The 19,415-nt window shown below is 47.2% G+C and overlaps 1 protein-coding gene across 1 annotated transcript; it reads right to left on the bottom strand.

The window, feature by feature from the left end:
* Positions 1-10,663: 10,663 nt before the first annotated feature.
* LOC124702717 (post-GPI attachment to proteins factor 3-like) lies at positions 10,664-16,378 on the bottom strand. Its single transcript, XM_047234874.1, has 5 exons — positions 15,949-16,378; positions 12,209-12,473; positions 11,912-12,111; positions 11,650-11,837; positions 10,664-11,368 (listed from the first exon to the last, which is right to left on the bottom strand). Exons 1-5 carry the CDS (start codon positions 16,053-16,055, stop codon positions 11,082-11,084), a joined length of 1,047 nt encoding a protein of 348 aa, XP_047090830.1. The 5' UTR covers positions 16,056-16,378; the 3' UTR covers positions 10,664-11,081.
* Between the last annotated feature and the right edge of the window lie 3,037 nt (positions 16,379-19,415).

The raw sequence follows: 19,415 nt of genomic DNA, 5'->3' as shown, positions 1-19,415 counted from the left end.
TAAGGTAAAAAAAAAGATAGCTATGTCTTTCTCGGGCTATGTTGCGATCCCTCGCTGCTCGGTGATCTTTGATGGCGAGAATTACCCTGATTTCGCTGCCTTCATGCGCGTCCACATGCGCGGTCTTCGTCTTTGGGATGTGCTTTCGGCGAGGTCTCCTGTCCGCCGCGCCCCGTTGCTCCTACGGTGCCTGTTGCACCGCCACCTGTTGCCCTTGCCCCTGATGCTACTCAGGCGGATAAGGATGCAGCCAAGAGTGTTGATGACACTGCTCTGGATGATTATGACTGGAAGGTCCAGGACCACTCTACTGTCGTTGCGACTTACCGGCTGGATCTGACCGAGTACACTCAGTGGATAGATGAGGATGCTCGTGCTGCTGCTGTTCTCACCTCCAGTGTTCTGCCTCGCATGTCTGCTGAGTTTATGGGTCTTCCCACCGCCGCTGCTCGGTGGGGTTTTCTTCGCCGGCGCTATCGGCCGTCCGGGGATGCTCTCTACCCGTCCGTGGTCCGCCGAGAGCATGCCCTTCAACAGGGTGATTCTACTATTGATGAGTTCTACACTCGGAGTGCTGCTATTTGGCGTCGCCTTGATTCTCTCCGTACATGCTGTGTGTGCCACATGTCCCTGCTTGCTCGACCGTGCGCGCGGATCCGGAGTTTCGGCGCGTTTTTGAGTTCTTGTCGCGGCTCCGTAAGGAGTTTGAGCCGCGCTCGGGCCCGGATGCTTGCCCGTGGTCGTGTTCCGCTCTCCGAGGTACTTTCTCGAGCTTCGTGCCGAGGAGACTCGTCTTCGTGGTGCTGGTCTTCTTGAGGTTCCCTCTCGTTCTTGCTGCTCGTGGCCCTCCCGTGCCGTCTCGCTCGTGGACCTCCTATGCCGCCGGCTTCGTTGCGGCCTCCGGCACAGCCGATACTTCCTACTCCTCCATTCCGGGGTCAGCGTCGGCCCCAGCAGCCTCGTGGTTCGACATCACCTCCTTGCACCTATCGTGGCGGGACCGGCCACACTATCTCTAGTTGTCGGCGGAGGGATCCCGGCTTACGTCCGCCGCAACATACTCGTCTTCGGCTGGTTCTTCAGGATCTTCTCGCCGTTGCGCTATCCGATCGGGACATTATCCGTGGTCTTCGTGGTCTCGCTCGGCCGGTACGAGCTCTTCCTCGACGAGTACTCGCTCGGTTCACGTGCCCGGCTCTTCCGGCACCGCGCGACCACCACCTTCCACACAGTCAGGTACGTCATCCCTGTGGTATCTGGATTCTGGAGCTTCTTTTCATATGACCTTTGCGTCTTCTATTCTTTCTGCTCTTCGCTCTCTTGTTTCTCCTGTTCGTGTTATCACGGTTTATGGTACCTCTCTCCCTGTTTCCAGTCGAGGCACCCTTTCTACTACCTCTTTCTCTGTTCCTGATGTTTCTCATGTTCCTAGTCTTAAGATGAACCTGTTCTCTGCTAGTCAGCTTACTGATTCTGGTTGTCGCGTCATTCTTGACGCTGATTCTTGTGCTATTCAGGACCGCCGTACACAGGCCCTGCTTGGAGCTGGCCCTCGCAGCCTTGAGTCCCCGGGGCTCTGGGAGTTAGATTGGCTTCGCGTTCCTTCTGCTGCCACTTCATCTGCCAGTTCTCATGCGGTTGCTGCTTCTGTCACTCGATCTTTTCAGCAGTGGCATCATCGACTGGGTCACCTCTGTGGCTCCCGTTTATCGTCATTAGTTCGTCGTGGTCTTCTAGGGTCTGTCTCAGGAGATGTGTCTTTGCATTCGTGTCAGGGTTGTAGGCTAGGCAAACAGATTCAACCTCCCTATCCTACTAGTGCGTCTGTATCTCAGCGACCTTTTGATTTAGTTCATTCGGATGTTTGGGGTCCGGCTCCCTTTCCTTCGAAAGGGGGTCATCGATACTATATTTTGTTTATTGATGATTTTTCGCGATACACCTGGTTGTTTCTTATGCACTCTCGCAGTGAGGTGCTTTCTATTTATCAGCGTTTTGCAGCCATGGTTCGTACTCAGTATTCCACGCATATTCGTGTGTTTCGTGCTGACTCTGCAGGAGAGTATTTCTCCCAGCACCTATGTGGTGTTCTTGCTGAGCAGGGCACCCTTGCCCAGTTCTCGTGTCCCGGCGCCCATGCTCAAAATGGTGTCGCCGAGCGTAAGCATCGTCATATTCTTAAGATTACCCATGCTATGATGATTGCTTCCTCTCTTCCGCCGCATTTCTGGGCTGAGGTTGTCGCTACGTCGACTTACCTCATTAACATTCAGCCTTCTGCTGCCCTTCAAGGTGGCATTCCTCTCGAGCGTCTTCTCGGTCGCTCTCCGGATTACTCGACACTTCGTTTATTTGGTTGCGTTTGCTATGTTCTTCTCCCTTCTCGCGACCGCACCAAACCGACCGCTCGATCTGTTGAGTGTGTTTTTCTCGGATACAGTGATGAGCATAAGGGCTATCGCTGTTGGGACCCTGTTGGTCGTCGGATGCACATCTCTCGTGATGTCACGTTTGATGAGACGCGTCCCTTCTATCCTCGTCCCACCTCGGGTACTTACTCGGTGAATGATATCTCTTTTCTTCTTTTTCTGGATGCACCCCCTGCTATCCCGTCTCCTCCTCCTACTCCTGATGCGCCCCCTTCGGCGCCATCCTCTCCTCCGTCTAGTCCACCTAGTACTCCTCGTTCTCCGGCTTCGGATCCTTCTGATGTTGTCCCTTCTTCCTCTTCTTCTGATGACTTGTCCTCCGCTGATGACCTTCCTCCTTCACGGCCTGTTCGTCAGCGTCGTGCTCCAGCTCGTTACTCTCCTAGTCAGTATGGTCTCTCTGTCGTTTCCGAGCCGACTTCTTATCGGGATGCCGAGCGTCATCCTGAATGGCAGCTTGCCATGGCTGAGGAGATCGCTGCGCTTGAGCGCACTGGCACTTGGGATCTTGTTTCTCCCCCTTCTGGTGTTCATCCTCTCACGTGTAAGTGGGTCTATAAAATTAAGACTCGCTCTGATGGATCCCTTGAGCGCTATAAAGCGCGTCTTGTGGCTCGTGGCTTTCAGCAGGAGCACGGCCGTGACTATGATGAGACTTTTGCCCCTGTGGCTCATATGACTACTGTGCGTACCCTTCTTGCTGTTGCTTCTGTTCGCCGCTAGTCTGTCTCCCACTTGATGTTCAGAATGCTTTTCTTAATGGCGAGTTGAGTGAGGAGGTCTACATGCAGCCTCCTCCTGGGTATTCTGTTCCCGATGGGATGGTTTATCGTCTTCGACGTTCTCTCTATGGTCTCAAACAGGCCCCTCGTGCCTGGTTTGAGCGCTTCGCCTCTGTGGTGACTGCTGCTGGTTTCTCTCCCAGTCTTCATGATCCAGCACTTTTCGTTCACCATTCTTCTCGTGGACGTACTCTTCTTCTTCTCTATGTTGATGATATGATCATTACTGGTGATGATTCTGAGTATATTGCCTTCGTCGAGGCTCGTCTTCGCGATCAGTTTCTTATGACTGATCTTGGTCCTCTTCGCTATTTTCTTGGCATTGAGGTTTCCTCCACTTCTGATGGCTTTTCTATCTCTCAGGAAAAGTACATTCAGGATCTTCTTGCTCGTGCTGCTCTTGGGGATGAGCGCACGGTTGATACTCCTATGGAGCTTAATGTTAAGCTTCGTCCTACTGATGGTGATCCTATTCCTGATCCCACCCGTTATCGCCATCTTGTTGGGAGTCTTGTTTATCTTGCTGTCACTCGTCCTGATATTTCTTATCCTATTCATATTCTGAGTCAGTTTGTCTCAGCTCCTACCACTGTTCACTATAGTCATCTCCTCCGTGTTCTTCGTTACCTTCGTGGCACGATCACTCGTCTCCTTTTCTTTCCCCGTTCCAGCTCTCTCCGACTCCAGGTGCTATTCGGATGCTACATGGGCGAGTGATCCTACGGATCGTCGTTCACTTTCTCGCTTACCGTGTGTTTCTTGGTGGTTCGCTTGTTGCTTGGAAGACGAAGAAACAGGTCGCAGTTTCCCGTTCGAGTGTTGAGGCTGAGTTGCGGGCTATGGCTTTGTTGATTGCTGAGGTGACTTGGTTACGGTGGTTGCTTGCAGATTTTGGGGTCTCGTTACGACACCCACTCCACTTTTGTCCGACAAGTACGAGTGCTATCGCATTGCACGTGATCCGGTCAAGCATGAGCTGACCAAGCATATTGGTGTTGATGCTTTTTACACACGTGCTCAGGTACAGGATGATGTTGTTGCGGTTCATTATGTGCCTTCAGATTTGCAGTTGGCGGATTTCTTTACGAAGGCACAGACTCGAGCGCAGCATGATTTCTTACTCTCCAAACTCGGTGTTGTGGATCCACCATGAGTTTGAGAGGGGGGTGTTAGATGTATATATCTGTATATTGTAGTTTCCCCATATGTTAGGGGACTTTCTGCATATGTGCACCTGTACATGTACTATATATTGTGGCCTTTGGCCCCCTGGTAATACAACAAGCATATTTCCCTAACAACGACAACGTGGTAGATGAACACCACTCCACCAAAAACCACCTCCATCCAGCTGCTGCTCCAAAAACGATGCCCCAAGAGGTAGCACGACGCAGGAAGCACCGTCATCGTCCGATCCTGGCTGGATCTAGAGTTTCCCCCGGAGCAGCACAAGTGAGTTCCCGCAGAATGCGACGACGATGCCTTCAAGAAGGAAGCGACGCTTAACGCCGCCATCGCCCGCCAATCTTGACACGGTTTTCACCGACAGCCGCGAGTCCCCAACTCGGCGAGAGCAAACGGAGAGGCCAGCAAAGATGATGCCTTCGCAGGGGAACGACGCCAATAGCCGCCGCCATCATCCGCCAAGAACGAAGTCAAGGCTCGGTGTTCACCGGTGGCCCCTTCGCCGCTAGCTCGTCGTCGACTAGATCTTCATCACCGGGGTAGAGGGATCTCGTGATCCGCCACCCCAGCAACCAGCCGACCTCCTCCGGCGAAGAAGAAGGCCGCCTCCACCGTCGAACCCAAGGCTGCTGCCCCGGGCGACCTCGTACCGCGGGAGAAGCCCAATATCAGCGCCCCTCACCGGCGAGAGGCGGAGGAAATGGCGCTGTCCGCCACCTCCAGCCACCACCGGCGTGCTGCCGATGGGAGGCGGGGAGGCCGCAGCATAGGCTCTGGCCACCGTCTCCGTCCGTCCATGCGGGAGGCGGGAGGGCCGCCGTCGCCCCTCCATCCTCGTCAGACCGCCGCCGCCCCAGGAGGCGGGAGGGCCGCCGCCGCGCGTGAGAAACTCCCTGGCCGCCATCCCCGCCGCGTCACGAGGGAAGGCCCCCGCCGCCGCCACGCCCCGAGGTCTTTGCCCCGGCGGCGCTGCCGGCGGCGGCGGCGGGAGGCGGCTAGGGTTGGAGGGTGCGGGAGGGTTGGGAGGGTTGTGTGTGTGTTTGGTGACTTGTCGTAATTGGAAATGAAACAAACAGAAGACCCATATCTTCCGCAAAAGAAAAATCAAGAGCCTGTAAAGACTTGGCATTACCAAGTCTTCTTCTTTGGCGGTATCTTGCTTCGTCTGCCGTTTCTGCCAGTTCGTAACTCGTAAGGTGGCAGGAGCGCACATAAGACATCCGTGTAAACTATTTAGAGTAAATTCCGTTTTTTACCCTCTAGTTTCACATTTGTGACAACAATTATCCCATTTAACAAAAACTCCTCCAGCTTACCCCATTTAGCTGAACATGTGCCAACTTTTACCCCATTTAATGATTTGCCATGTTTTTAGCTGGACGAAATTATCGTGTACTATGTGTCTTTTAACATTGGAGGTATATTTTGAACCTAGCATATTTATCCTTTACAATATTTTCCTCATAGTCCTCCCCCATTTTGTTACGCCACCGTACCGCACAACGCGTCCTCTCTCGCCGGTTGCTGGCGTAGCCTGACCAGTTTTCTTGCCCACATCTCCTAGCTGCTCCTACCATTGCTTGCATCAATCGATGGCTGAAACCTATGGAGAAGTTAGCCCATTCAAATGCCGGGTGTGCTATTATGTACTGGTAGCAAAACAAGAAAAGTTGACTGTATTAAGAGTACAACCAACATATACGTACATCAAATTTTCAAAAGAAAAAACATATACGTACATCAATATGTAGACTACAACTAAAGCACTAGAATGATGAAGCTGAATTCAATCTTATTTAGTTGTCCCCAGCCAGCAGAACAAGACTACGGGATAGTTGCCAACACAACTATTTTTTTTTTGACCGAAGCCAACACAACTATTGCGGCAACGTTTGGTTGCACAATCCGATAAACCGTTTATTATTTCGCCAATGGACGGGAGCACAATGCTAGTGCCTTAGCGTGGTACTAATAGGAAAACTATAATGCCAACTTGCCAAGGATTCCATGTGAGATAGAGAGAGCACAACACGATGTGAACGTGTAACTGATTAAAAGGGGTAAAGCCTGGCATAAGTTTTACTAAATGGGGTAAATAGAAAGAATTTCTGCTAGATGGGGTAATTAGTGTCACAAAATTCAAACTAAGAGGTAAAAAATGGAATTCACTCAACTATTTACGACCCACTCTGCTACCACCAGATTATCTCTGCCAGGTCCAATATCATCCATCCATGTTTGCATTGCAGCCACTAATTCTGTGTACGAGCGAGCAATTAAAAAAAATGAATTAATGCTAGGAGGAACTAGATACTAAATGATATAGTAGAAGCGAGACATCGACGTGAGAATTTTAGAAATTTGTTTCTGACAGTTCGACTCTGGTCGTTGGGATGCACCACTGCGACCCCAACCACTGAGCTATAATCACGTCCTCAACAAGCGAGCGAGCGAGCAATTAGGTCTGCTCGATGGAACGGCCGTCGAAGACCGGTGACTTCCAGCGGTACTCCAAGGCTGACCAGTGATCACTGCAATTGATTTCGTCGTCATAGACGCACTGCGTCGTGCAAGTATTGTTACATCCACTGCCAACCAAATGATTGCCGCCAGTTTTCATTCACCACTGCAAGTTTATCTTCCCATTACGTGTTTTGGATATACAATTAACATAAGATCAGATCCATCAAGTTTTCCATCTTCTAGAGGAACATGTGTGCGACTTTTGGTTCAAAAGGTTGCCGCTGTCAGATCAGATGCATCCACAAGTCCGATAAGGATGTAAGCTCGCAGGTCATCTGCACAAGTTCGCCGTTTCGCATCCATGTTCAATTTTCTAACCAATGCAAAATTATCTGTCCACGGGTTGCCATCAATCAGGTGGGCAGAAATCATGCATTTCACGTTAAAAGAAAGTACGAATACGGCATCATGAGATCTATTGTGTCCCTTCTTCTAAGTTCTATCTATAAGAAAACGAGATGAAACGACGTGCACTCTAGCTTAGAAAAAATATCTATCTTGTTTGGGAGTGACTAATTATCAGTTGTCTGAGAATTAATTTAATTTTGTAAAACTGACTGAGAATTACGATAGATGTTGCCTACCCGCCAATCAACATCACATTTTAACATGTTCTTTTTTGCTATACATAAATTCTACCTTGCCCCTACGACGTATCGGGAGCTGTGACTATGAGTAGAGGTGAAAAATGCTACCGAACCCTTCTAACTTTGTACATTTGACAAAAAAAAAATACTTTGTAGGGTAGAAACGAAAACAAAAACTTTGGGAACCAACATAGACTAAATCATCTTTACCAGGGAAAAGGAAACAGAAACATGATGGCAACTTTTGATGAAAAGAAAACAAAAATGGAATGCTGAGTTTGGATGAACGATGATTTTGGATGAACACATGGTATTAGGGAATCTTATTTGCACGACCAATTGTCCATCTCGGTTGTTTGTAATGATTTTGTATGTTGTGTTTTATGTTTGAAGAAAGTTCATGCCCTTTTAGTTCTTCAACTCATGAGAGGGTTTTCTTGTCATCATCAAACTTATGTTTGGTCCAAAACAAACACTGAACTCAATGAAAAACTTACATCCCTTCCGACCAAGGAAAAATGGTAATTTGAACACAATAAACAGTTTCTCCAAACCGAGCCATAATGCACCACAAGATCAAAAGTAGTCTTACTTAATAATTTTTTAAATTTAGAACTTGATATGCAGACTGAATTGTTTTTTGTGATTTTTGTACTGATCACAAATATTCATATTTAATTTTGAAAATTTACATGCACATTCGTATCCATTCTTTACATTTGTACCGGTAGATGCTTAAATATGGATTCCGGTGTACCTAGATTTCAAAAATCCCCTTTTACAGACTGCACTATCTCTACATTCCACACCGGTACGGCATCTGGACACCAGTACTACACCACGTCTTTATTGCAAATTGGTAGCAATATCAACAGTTGAACTCTTTGCACAGTTCATTTGCTTCCTTTGGCATGGCTTCTCGGCGAGCTGAGCACATCGTGGTGTGGTTTCGCCGGCGGTGAGGCGACCTTCCTCTTCTCCATAGACCCCCTAAGGTCGGCGCCGTTAGAGCAGCTGCTGTTTAGGCTGGGCACGAGGTACCACGCGATGGAGGTGCAGCAGATGGCGAACGCCCTACCGAACACGGCCAGGCTCAGCAGCATGAGCGCCATGACTGCCAGCCAGTAGCACGCCGGCGGCCGCAACCTCCCCCGAGAGAACGATGTGGTCCTCCCACGAGAGAAGGATGTGATCCTCCTCCTCGCCGGCTCCACGCCTAGAGCAGTAGCTTTCTTGGCGGCGCCGTCCCTCGAGCTGGCCGGATCCGGCAAGGTGCAGGACGAGGGCGACGCGGACGTTCTGGGCACTTTCTTGGGGGCGTCGGCGTCCTTGAGCTGCTTCTCGCCGGGGAGCTTGACGACGATGGGCACCCAGGTGCCGTTGCACTGGACGAAGCGGACCATGACGAGGCCGCTGTCGGAGCCGACGCGGCGGAGGATCTTTTCCCGGCGGGACTCGAGGTCGGATCGCACGGTGGAGAACTTGTCCAGGCCGCGCCCAGCGAACGGGTTGTCGCCATGCCTCCTCCTCCTCCTCGGCTTGGGCGAGTCCTCCGCCGGGTCGTCGTCGATGTGCTTGAAGCTACCCGTGCCGCAGAGCATGGTTTAATTGTCGAGTTGGCTTTGTCAGTTCCGGCGCGTTAAGGGCGAGCAGCTTTTAAGGACGTACTCGCTCAACGGCTCAAGTGCTGTTCGCAATCAGGACTATGAGCAGAATGGTCAAGCAGAACCTTCTCCGCACAGGGCTTGACTTCGTACATAGTGGCTGGTCATTTCTTCTGCGGCCACCGCTAGGATGTAGAAATTCACCGAAGATCGTATTACTTTATTTACAGCACGATTTGGCGACTGGTACACTGAATTAAGAAATTCTTGAAGTTTCAGTCAAATGTTGACCTCCTCAACAGCAGACTCTTCCTCCTCTGGTCGACTGCCACCTACGAATCTGAATCAAAAATTTAACCTCGTACCCAGCAAGCTATTCCTCCTCTCTGCCTGCCTCGTCAGATGAACCATCCCCCCGCGTTCTAACAATCTACAAGCCACAGAGATTTTTTTGCGGGCAAGATGTGGCTAGATCTTTAGAGCATCTCTAACAGAGCCCGTAAATCAGTTCCGGCGGGATTTACGGGCTCGGGCCGCAACTGGCGCCGATCAGTGACCGAAAAAGTGGTCCCGAATACGGAGTTCGGGGGCCCGAGAAACTCCCCGCACGGCCCCTATTAAAAGGGATCGCGGAGGGGAGTTCGGTTCGCAAACCCTACTCCCCTCCGCCGCCGCCAGTCCCCCGCTCCGACGAGCAATCCACGCGCAGCCAGCCACCAATCCTCCACCCGCCGCTGCGCAATGGCCTCCCGTGGAGGTGCGGGCAGCCGAGCCGCGGGATTGGGCGGCGGCGATTCGCCGCCGCGTCCGCCGGTCTTCCGCAGCGAGGCGGAGCGGCGGAAGTGGAACCGCAGCGAGGGCGCGCGCAAGAGGAGCGCTCGCCGGTGGACCAACTGGGGGCTCACGCCCCCAGGGAAGCTCTCCCGCTACGGCAACCAGGAGGACGACCTCGTCCCCGCTCGATCTCCAACCTTCTCCGCCGGGGACTACGTCCACGGCAGCGACGAGGAGGAGGCGGTGTTGGCGCAGACATTCGCCATCAGCGAGGCGGAGGCAAGGGCCCGCTTCCACCGGGAGGAGGCCGACGCCGTCCGCCAGGTACGGGAGTACGAGGCGGCCCGCCGGGAGGCCCGCGTCCGCAAGGTCAAGCTCGAAATAGTCGAGCTTGACAAGGAGGACGCGTGAAGACTTCACGCTGCCGACAATCTCCGCCAGCACCGGCACCGCCGCGCACGCCATAGCTAATAGGCCGCATTTTGCTCATTACCTAAGTTAGGTTGCCGGTGTACCAGTAGTAATATTAAGTCCCCGCACTATGTAAGTATCGATGCGCAATCGGGGCATCTATTTCATCTATGAACTATGATCATCGCCTAAAATTATCCGCGCCAATTCAAATTCCTGTTTTCAGTTTCATTTTACGGGTTCTATTCTGCGCCACTGCTAATTTGAACTTGCCTTTTCGGTGAACTGCGTTTTTTCGGGCTTTGTTAGAGATGCTCTTAGGATGACACGACATGTTGATGCAGTGCCATTTCATGCTCGCTTTCAGATAGTTGATAGCTTTGAACAACGTGGACAGAATACCAGCCCATACGAACGAACTGATATTCAGATTGATTCTACAACCCTCGCTTTACATGCGCAGTGAAACCCATATTAAACTGAACAATTTCCTCCCGCTACAGAAAAAGATCTGTCTTTTAAATTACAGAACAATCGTTCAAGTTAATCAAAATACAAATCAGGACGACAATAACAAAAGGCACACCAGAAACAAGATGCTGAGTTTGTCGACCAAAATCATGATGCTGAAAGATGAATTACTTGACCTGGTCAATGGGAGGAGCTCCAAGGAGTCAAACATGCCAAGCTTTTGCCGACGCGGTCTGGTGCCCTCGTGTTACCTTTCAATAGTACAATAAATCTGGTGTCCGCAGACCCTGAGCTAATGACTTGCAGTACCTTAGTTTACTTGGCCTTCTTGACAACCGTTGAGGTGCGGAACTCTGCATCATCTTTAATGAAGCTCCACCAGAGATACGTGAGAGGAATCGTGCTTGCGTGCCACAGCGAATGTGCATCAGCATACCCCTTGTATGGAGGAAAGTCATAGACTTCAAGAAGCATAGCTAGCGCTCCTCCAAATACAACCACCCAAAGCTTAAATCGTGACGGGTGTTGGGTCACACCAGCCCAGATTGCCCATGCAAGAAGTTGAACCGCACCCATCGCAATACAAACTTTCATGTTCCATCCTGAAAAGGGGAATTTGGCACATAAACACAGATGCACATAAATTAACATGCTGGTGCAAATAACCACAAAGGCAAGTCTGCGCAAGCTGAAATCAAGACATGATTTTTTAGTTATTCCGTCGTGAATTTTATCTATGAGTAACTTGTAAGATCACGAAGATATGGTAAAAAGAGCAGCTGGACGATTATTGAGCCTGTTAAAATATTTATGTGTGCAGGATAAATCTTGTATGAAGATGGCAAAAGATCAAATACTTAAGCAAAAGCAGAAGGAACTTTACCATAGTCGAGGTCATAGAAGTTAAGGTACAAGATGTGTGTTGTAACAAATGCCAAAATAGGCGCGGCAAACATCACCCTTGTAGCCTCATCCTTGACATTAAAAGTTCTTAGCAATGAAAGGATTAAAGAGTAGCCAAGTAGGGCCACAGCTGAAGAGTAATCCAATTTCTCAGTCAAGTCAATATCCCTACAAATGAATAAGGATGCTCAGCAAGATATCAAGTATTATGACAGCATAGTGAAGCTTTGAGTAATGCACACCTCGTATGGAATATAGAGCTCCAGAACCATGCATTCATAGATAATATTGCATAAATATGCCATAAGCCAGTGTATTCGTAGTATGTTCTCTTAGTCTGGGGTCTAATAGGTAATCTGTAATTCACTAGCAGGAAAAATGAAAGCCAGCCAGTGAAATGCATCAATAGGTTGAGGGCAGACAAAGCAGTTGAGAGAGGCTCCTGATAAAAGGATGGCAAACAAGTTAGACATGTAGTAGCCATGGTGAAGTAGTTGTATACTTGTATCAGCCATGAACATGCAAGCCACAAAACATGCCTGGAAGACAGAAACACGTATGAAGGGCCATTTTCCATGATATTTAACAGGGCTCAGGCCACCTGTTTGTCGTTCCTCTTCTCTTTGCATCATACAGTAGTAGCGGCAGTCCGTCATACAGTTTAGTTGCTTCCACTGTGTGTAGAGTGGCTCCTGTGTGTACCAAGAACTTCCAGCAGGTGTACTGTCATTCTCCGGGGACTGGCAGTGGCTGATGATGTTACTTCCAATAATCGCTGTACTCTGACATTCCTTCACACAAGTTCTGCAGGTTGATCAACAACGCAAGTATTACAAGAAACTTCTAAACAATGTAATATCAAAATGACAGCAACTTAAAGGTGGATAGATAAACAAACTTAAGTAACCCAACCAGTTTTTCAGGTCAAATTTTCTTAATGAAAACAAAAAGGAAAAATACATATGGTGAATTCGGTTACTTTTACAAAATATATCTGCGAAGGGAAAAAAAGGACAGGCACAGAGCAGATATTACTAGTGATAGACTGGTTGTAGACGCACAATGAAGGGAACCTAGAAGAAAATTAGTACCACAAGCATGAAACTATAAAACTCTGCCTATGTTTAATCAGGCATAAAGGGTCCTAAGACTGAGTAAAGGAGGTGGGTTGTGATAGACTTGGCGAGCCAACGTAACAACTAGCCATTTCCTATGGATATGAGAAAAAGAGGTGATATGGAAAGTGGCGGTAAAAAGGGACTTGAAGGATTGGAGTGTACCTAGAGATTTGGCACTTGATAGGAGTGCATGGAAATCAGCAATCCATGTGCTGGAACTTTAATTTACATTTTGTTTACCTTTTTCTCTCTTCACTCTTTGTTGCCACAGTTTTCGAGCCTACCCCAACTTGCTTGGGATAAAAGGCTTTGTTGTCCTTTTTGTTGACTTATTGTAAGTATGAAACTAGAACTAATGATGAGCAAGTTTAACACTGGAAAATAAATAGTTTTCGCAAGTGTTGCCTACTTACTGACTTATGTCAATGTATGAGAACTGGGGTTATTCTGCAGTACTATTGTGCTGTTACATCTCCAAAAATGCAACCAATTAAATCAAAATACGTACTATATGAGATACTATTTACTATTTGTATTTGTATCGACTAACTGCACGAGCACCCAGGCATCCTGTGACCCCAAGGTTGCGTCAACTCGCTATCACAACACAACTATGGAACAGACTATGTTTAAACAAAAGCGTCAGTGATTAAGACCATACCTTTAACCATGCCTCACAATTTAGCAGAATCTAGTCAACTGCGTCTGAACTTTTATTTACATATTCAGATAGCTAATCATATGTTATGGACTTATGGTAAATGACTGAGGTTTTTTGGATTGAAGGAAATTCATAAGATTCCTGGAGGAAACTAAATCATTTGTAATTTGATTCTACCCCTTCGAACAAACAAATGAGCCCCTAAAATTTTATAGGAGCAATGTAGCTTTCCTACAATTCAATAGGAATCAACAACTGTTTCTACTCTTGTGCGTAGGAATGGGACAGTTTTTCTCTGTTCTGCGCTTGTATCATGTAAAATTCATTTGCGCAATAATGAAAAGACGTCTGAAGTTGCAGTTCAAATAGGAGCAGATGTCCACAGCAGAGACTAACAGCAACTGGGTCACGCAATGAAATGGCAATATAAAGCATGTAGTTCATTCATGAGTCACTCTGACAAAAAAAAAAGTTGGATAGTATTATACTCTAGTTAGAGAGTTTGAGAAAGAAGAAAATGACCATTATAGCATTCTAAGTGTCATAGTTAAACGGGTTTGTTCAGATATACTCCCTCTGTCCCGAATTAGATGTCACAGATTTGTCTAGATTCGCATGTATCTGTGCACTAAAACGCGTCTACATACATGCGTATCTAGACAAATCAGCGACAAGTAATTCAGGACAGAAGGAGTATCATTCATGAAAGACCTATTAACACAAGCTGGTGTGTGAATTAACTCCTAGCCAATGGTTCCACAATATGGTACAAATAAAGAACTGTAAGAAAACAAAATTCCAGCAATTATTGATGCTACAACGTCACAGTATTAGCCAAAGGTAGTCAATATATGCACACCAGCTACTGTAAAAATTGAGTCTATTCAGTACAATTATCATAATCAAACAAAAGTGGAAGAAGACATACTATGTTTCGTTAACAATGTCAACCACCTGCTGGAATAATGGTCTGCCATTCACAACTTACATAAGAAAACATATCCACATCATGATAGCCAAGTAATCACTTTGAACTTAGTATTTTTTTCAAAATAAGGTATGAATTACTAGAGTATTTCAGTCAAGTTAGCAAGGAAAAAAAAACATACTATTTCACAATGAAGTACCAAGAAAGGATCAAACATAAGGTATAACCATTATCACAATTCTAAACATACAAAGCAGTCAAGTAAGCAAGAGAAATAACATAATACCCAATGAAGTAACAAGCAAGGATAAAAAAGGTGGTGACAGACATTATCAGTCCTTAACATATAACCCACTGCCCCGGATTTTGTCCCTAAAGAGTTGCTGCTCCATAATTCAAGGTATGATATGTCTATATACTTTTAGATTCCCCCACGTAAGTGAAGTAATATAGTACAAAGCCCCGAGTTGCAACTAACCACTAGCTAGTCCTCCACTGCAAGGAATCACTCATTGTTTATCCTTCCACTCTCCCTGTTCTATTCTATCACCATGGCTACAATACTGATCATGTATCATCACTTAATATTTGTGCGTCTAAAGCATATATAATGGGAGACAGAATTATAGAATTGAAATTATGGCACCATTTTCTCACATAATATTCCTCCATCTGAGTGTTCACTACCAGATCCACTTAAATATTTCAAGCAACTGGCAAGTGCTGTGCCTTCTCGTTAAGTATGGAAAGATTTCACTGGCTAATGAGGGAAACCAACCGAAAACCAAATCAATGATCTAAAGCCTACTACGCCTGGAGCCCACACATGTCAACAACACAACGAACGCAACAAGCAGACCCACCACTTGACCTCCCAAGTCCAACGGACAACCAACCACGACTGGAAGAAACCCACTTCATGACTCCACCACCAACTGTATCCACCTTTCAAACATTTTCCAATTACACTAGAAAGTAGAGTGTGATATCTGAAAATTGACTAATTGGTCATATGACAGCAGGGAGTATAAATTGTATTCTTGAAATAATATCCAGTACGTACCCACAATAGTTTATTGAATTTCAAGTTGTATAGTTCCATTGTCAGGCTGAGTCAAACAATAACCATCTTAGACCCACAATGTCTAGATTTTCTGTTCAATTACTTAGGATGGTCCAATGTGGATTCCAAACATGCTTACCAACAGGTCTAAGGCTAACAATATCACTATTTGGAGATAGTAAAATAGATTAAATACTTTTAAGCAACTAGATATGTAAACCTACTCCCTCCGATCCATAATAAGTGTCGGGAACTTGGTACATATAAAAGTTGTACTAACTTAGTACTAAATCCCCGACACTTTGTACGGATCGGAGGGAGTACTAACTATGACTAGAAGGGTTAACCATCAACCACTGCCCAGCTACGCAAACTACCGGTAATCCAGAGCCGACTTATCCAGCACGCCTCGAATCAAGTAAGAAACTAAACAGCAATCTGGCGCAATAATACATCACTGCAGCAAGAGACGAGTCAAGAAGTGCACAAAGATGCTTCCTTGGTCTCACCTGTAGTGCGGATCAACATCACCCTGGCTGGCGTCGACGGAGCCGAGCACGAATCCGGCTGCAAGAAGGCAAGCCAAGTGAACCACCCGAAGGCTGCTTCCGGCCATCTCGGCGGACACGCCCTGGGTCCAGTCCGTGAACCCCTCACGCACGGCAACGAGCTAGGGATCCGTTACCGGTCAAAGGGATCGCCTCCGGATGGATCTCCACACTCAACGCCAGTCCAGTAGAGGATGGGAGGAGCAGGAGGACTAGGAGAGAAACGAGCTTAGAGGTGGCCGGCGGCGTATCCGTGGGGTGGGTGCGAGGACTGGAGGTGGGTTTGGGCGGCGCTGGCAACGACGAAGAGACTTTGGGTCGAAGAGGAGTGGTCGCAGTCGCACGGACGCGTGAGGTGAGGTGAATTTGGGATCAGGAGGCAGGAGAAAGAAGACCCCCGGTTTTGAGACCAGGATTCAGATTTGATTTTAGCTCAACACAATCCCTGCAGAGATGTCTTGTGCTAATTTTGTTTTTGGCTGATTCCTTAAATTGCTTATTTCTAAGGTTTTTTTTTTCTTTTTTCGAAATGGGGTAGACCAGCTTCTGCATCAATTGATGCATACAGCCCTTTTTATTAAAAAAAATAGTTTAGCGATACAATCCGCGGCTAGATGATTTTTATTACAATTCAAGGATCACAAAGAGTCTCCACAAAGATAAGCCATCTAAAGAGCAGTAACATGAAGCGCCTTTGCATCATCATGTCAAACGACGATCAGCACGCCAGCCACACCAGTTGTACAAATCCCGTGTTACCGTTGCCAGTCGGTTATATCCAATATCCAAAGCCTGGTGCTCCTCCGCCGGCTGAAGATAGGACCACATATGGATCCAATGTGTAGCCAAAGGGATAACCTGCAGAGACGATGAAAAGCTTTTTCTATTAAAGATATAATCATTGCGTACATTTCAAATTGCCCAAAGCAAAGCCCAGACACCAACTCTAATGTGGACTTTATCTTTTTTTGCAACCCCATTTAACCAATTGTCAAACATATTTGTAATATTCGAGGGTGGGGATATATTAAAAGCCATATAAACAATCCTCCAAATCATCTTAGTAAAATGGTATGAAATAAAAAGGTGTTGTATTGTCCCATCTTGATCAAAAAACAACATAAAGGCTAAGACTAAATGATCATAGAGGCTTTAGTTGATTGGTTATAGTCAAAACATAAAGTGATATCAATGTTTGGAAACAAGACCTAGGAATCATACTTTCACTAGTGGTCACTCTCAACAATGATATCATAAAGGAATGTAAATATACGCACTTCATTATGCTACTCTGGACTACTTTCCGGTTGGATAACGAACACTAATTCACCGCGTAGGGCTGCAAAACCAAACTTTAAAGATGTATTCTCAAGTACTAATGAACACCCCACTCCGTCACTTTGAGCATTCATAGGAGGCACTAACACATCACAATTTCATAGAGACATCCAACTCAAATCTGTGAAATATAGCCTAAGAGACCCACACGGTGCACACACTGTCACCTTTACACACGTGGGACAAGGAGTCTCCGGACATCACATAAGTAAAATCCACTTGAATAGCATAACGACATCTAGATTACAAAGCTCATGGTCACATAAAGATCACACCATGGGAGAGAGAGAGATAAACCACATTGCCGTGGGCACTACCCTTCGGGTAACCCACATTACCCTATTCTGTATTGACTAATTAGAGGCCCATGAAGACACCTGAAGGCGAGATGGGTGATGCGCGTAGATGACACGTCCGTTGGGAACCCCAAGAGAAAGGTGTGATGCGCACAGCAGCAAGTTTTCCCTCAGTAAGAAACCAAGGTTATCGAACCAGTAGGAGCCAAGAAGCACGTCGAAGATTGATGGCGGCGGGATGTAGTGCGGCGCAACACCAGGGATTCCGGCGCCAACGTGGAACCTGCACAACACAACCAAAGTACTTTGCCCCAACGAAACAGTGAGGTTGTCAATCTCACCGGCTTGTTGTAACAAAGGATTAGATGTATAGTGTGGATGATGATTGTTTGCGAGAAAACGAGTAGAACAAGTATTGCGAGTAGATTGTATTCGATGTAAAAGAATGGACCGGGGTCCACAGTTCACTAGAGGTGTCTCTCCCATAAGATAAATAGCATGTTGGGTGAACAAATTACAGTTGGGCAATTGACAAATAGAGAGGGCATGACCATGCACATACATGATATGATGAGTATAGTGAGATTTAATTGGGCATTACGACAAAGTACATAGACCGCTATCCAGCATGCATCTATGCCTAAAAATTCCACCTTCAGGTTATCATCCGAACCCCTTTCAGTATTAAGTTGCAAACAACAGACAATTGCATTAAGTATGGTGCGTAATGTAATTAATAACTACATCCTCGGACATAGCATCAATGTTTTATCCCTAGTGGCAACAGCACATACACAACCTTAGAACTTTCACATCACTTGTCCTGCATTTAATGGAGGCATGAACCCACTATCGAGCATAAATACTCCCTCTTGGAGTTAAGAGTAAAAACTTGGCCGGAGCCTCTACTAATAACGGAGAGCATGCAAGATCATAAACAACACATAGGTAATAGATTGATAATCAACATAACATAGTATTCTCTATCCATCGGATCCCAACAAACACAACATATAGCATTACAGATAGATGATCTTGATCATGTTAGGCAGCTCACAAGATCCGACAATGAAGCACATAAGGAGAAGACGACCATCTAGCTACTGCTATGGACCCATAGTCCAGGGGTGAACTACTCACTCATCGCTCCGGAGGCGACCATGGCGGTGAAGAGTCCTCCGGGAGATGATTCCCCTCTCCGGCAGGGTGCCGGAGGCGATCTCCTGAATCCCCCGAGATGGGATTGGCGGCGGCAGCGTCTCTGGAAGGTTTTCCGTATCGTGGCTCTCGGTACTGGGGGTTTCGCGACGAAGACTATATGTAGGCGGAAGGGCAGGTCAGGAGGCGTCACGGGGGCCCCACACGCTAGGGCCGCGCGGCCCCCCCTGGGCCGCGCCGCCCTAGTGTGGCGGCGCCCCGTGGCCCCACTTCGTCTTCTCTTCGGTCTTCGGAAGCTTCGTGGCAAAATAGGCCCCCGGGCGTTGATTTCGTCCAATTCCGAGAATATTTCCTTACTAGGATTTACTGAAACCAAAAACAGCAGAAAACAACAGAATCGGCTCTTCGGCATCTCGTTAATAGGTTAGTGCCGGAAAATGCATAAATATGACATAAAGTATGCATAAAACATGTAGATATCATCAATAATGTGGCATGGAACATAAGAAATTATCGATACGTCGGAGATGTATCAGCATCCCCAAGCTTAGTTCCTGCTCGTCCCGAGCAGGTAAACGATAACAAAGATAATTTCCGGAGTGACATGCCATCATAACCTTGATCATACTATTGTAA

Source organism: Lolium rigidum, chromosome 3, assembly GCF_022539505.1.
Source record: "Lolium rigidum isolate FL_2022 chromosome 3, APGP_CSIRO_Lrig_0.1, whole genome shotgun sequence".
Lineage (NCBI taxonomy): Eukaryota > Viridiplantae > Streptophyta > Magnoliopsida > Poales > Poaceae > Lolium > Lolium rigidum.
This window is presented reverse-complemented; position numbering and strand designations above follow the sequence as displayed.

Coding starts and splice junctions, on each gene's coding strand:
- LOC124702717 (XM_047234874.1), bottom strand. CDS start 16,055: ATGGCCGGAAGCAGCCTTCGGGTGGTTCACTTGGCTTGCCTTCTTGCA. Junction 12,474..15,948: donor GATGTTGATCCGCACTACAG/GTGAGACCAAGG, acceptor ATCAACCTGCAG/AACTTGTGTGAAGGAATGTC. Junction 11,369..11,649: donor CTTCTATGACCTCGACTATG/GTAAAGTTCCTT, acceptor TCCCCTTTTCAG/GATGGAACATGAAAGTTTGT.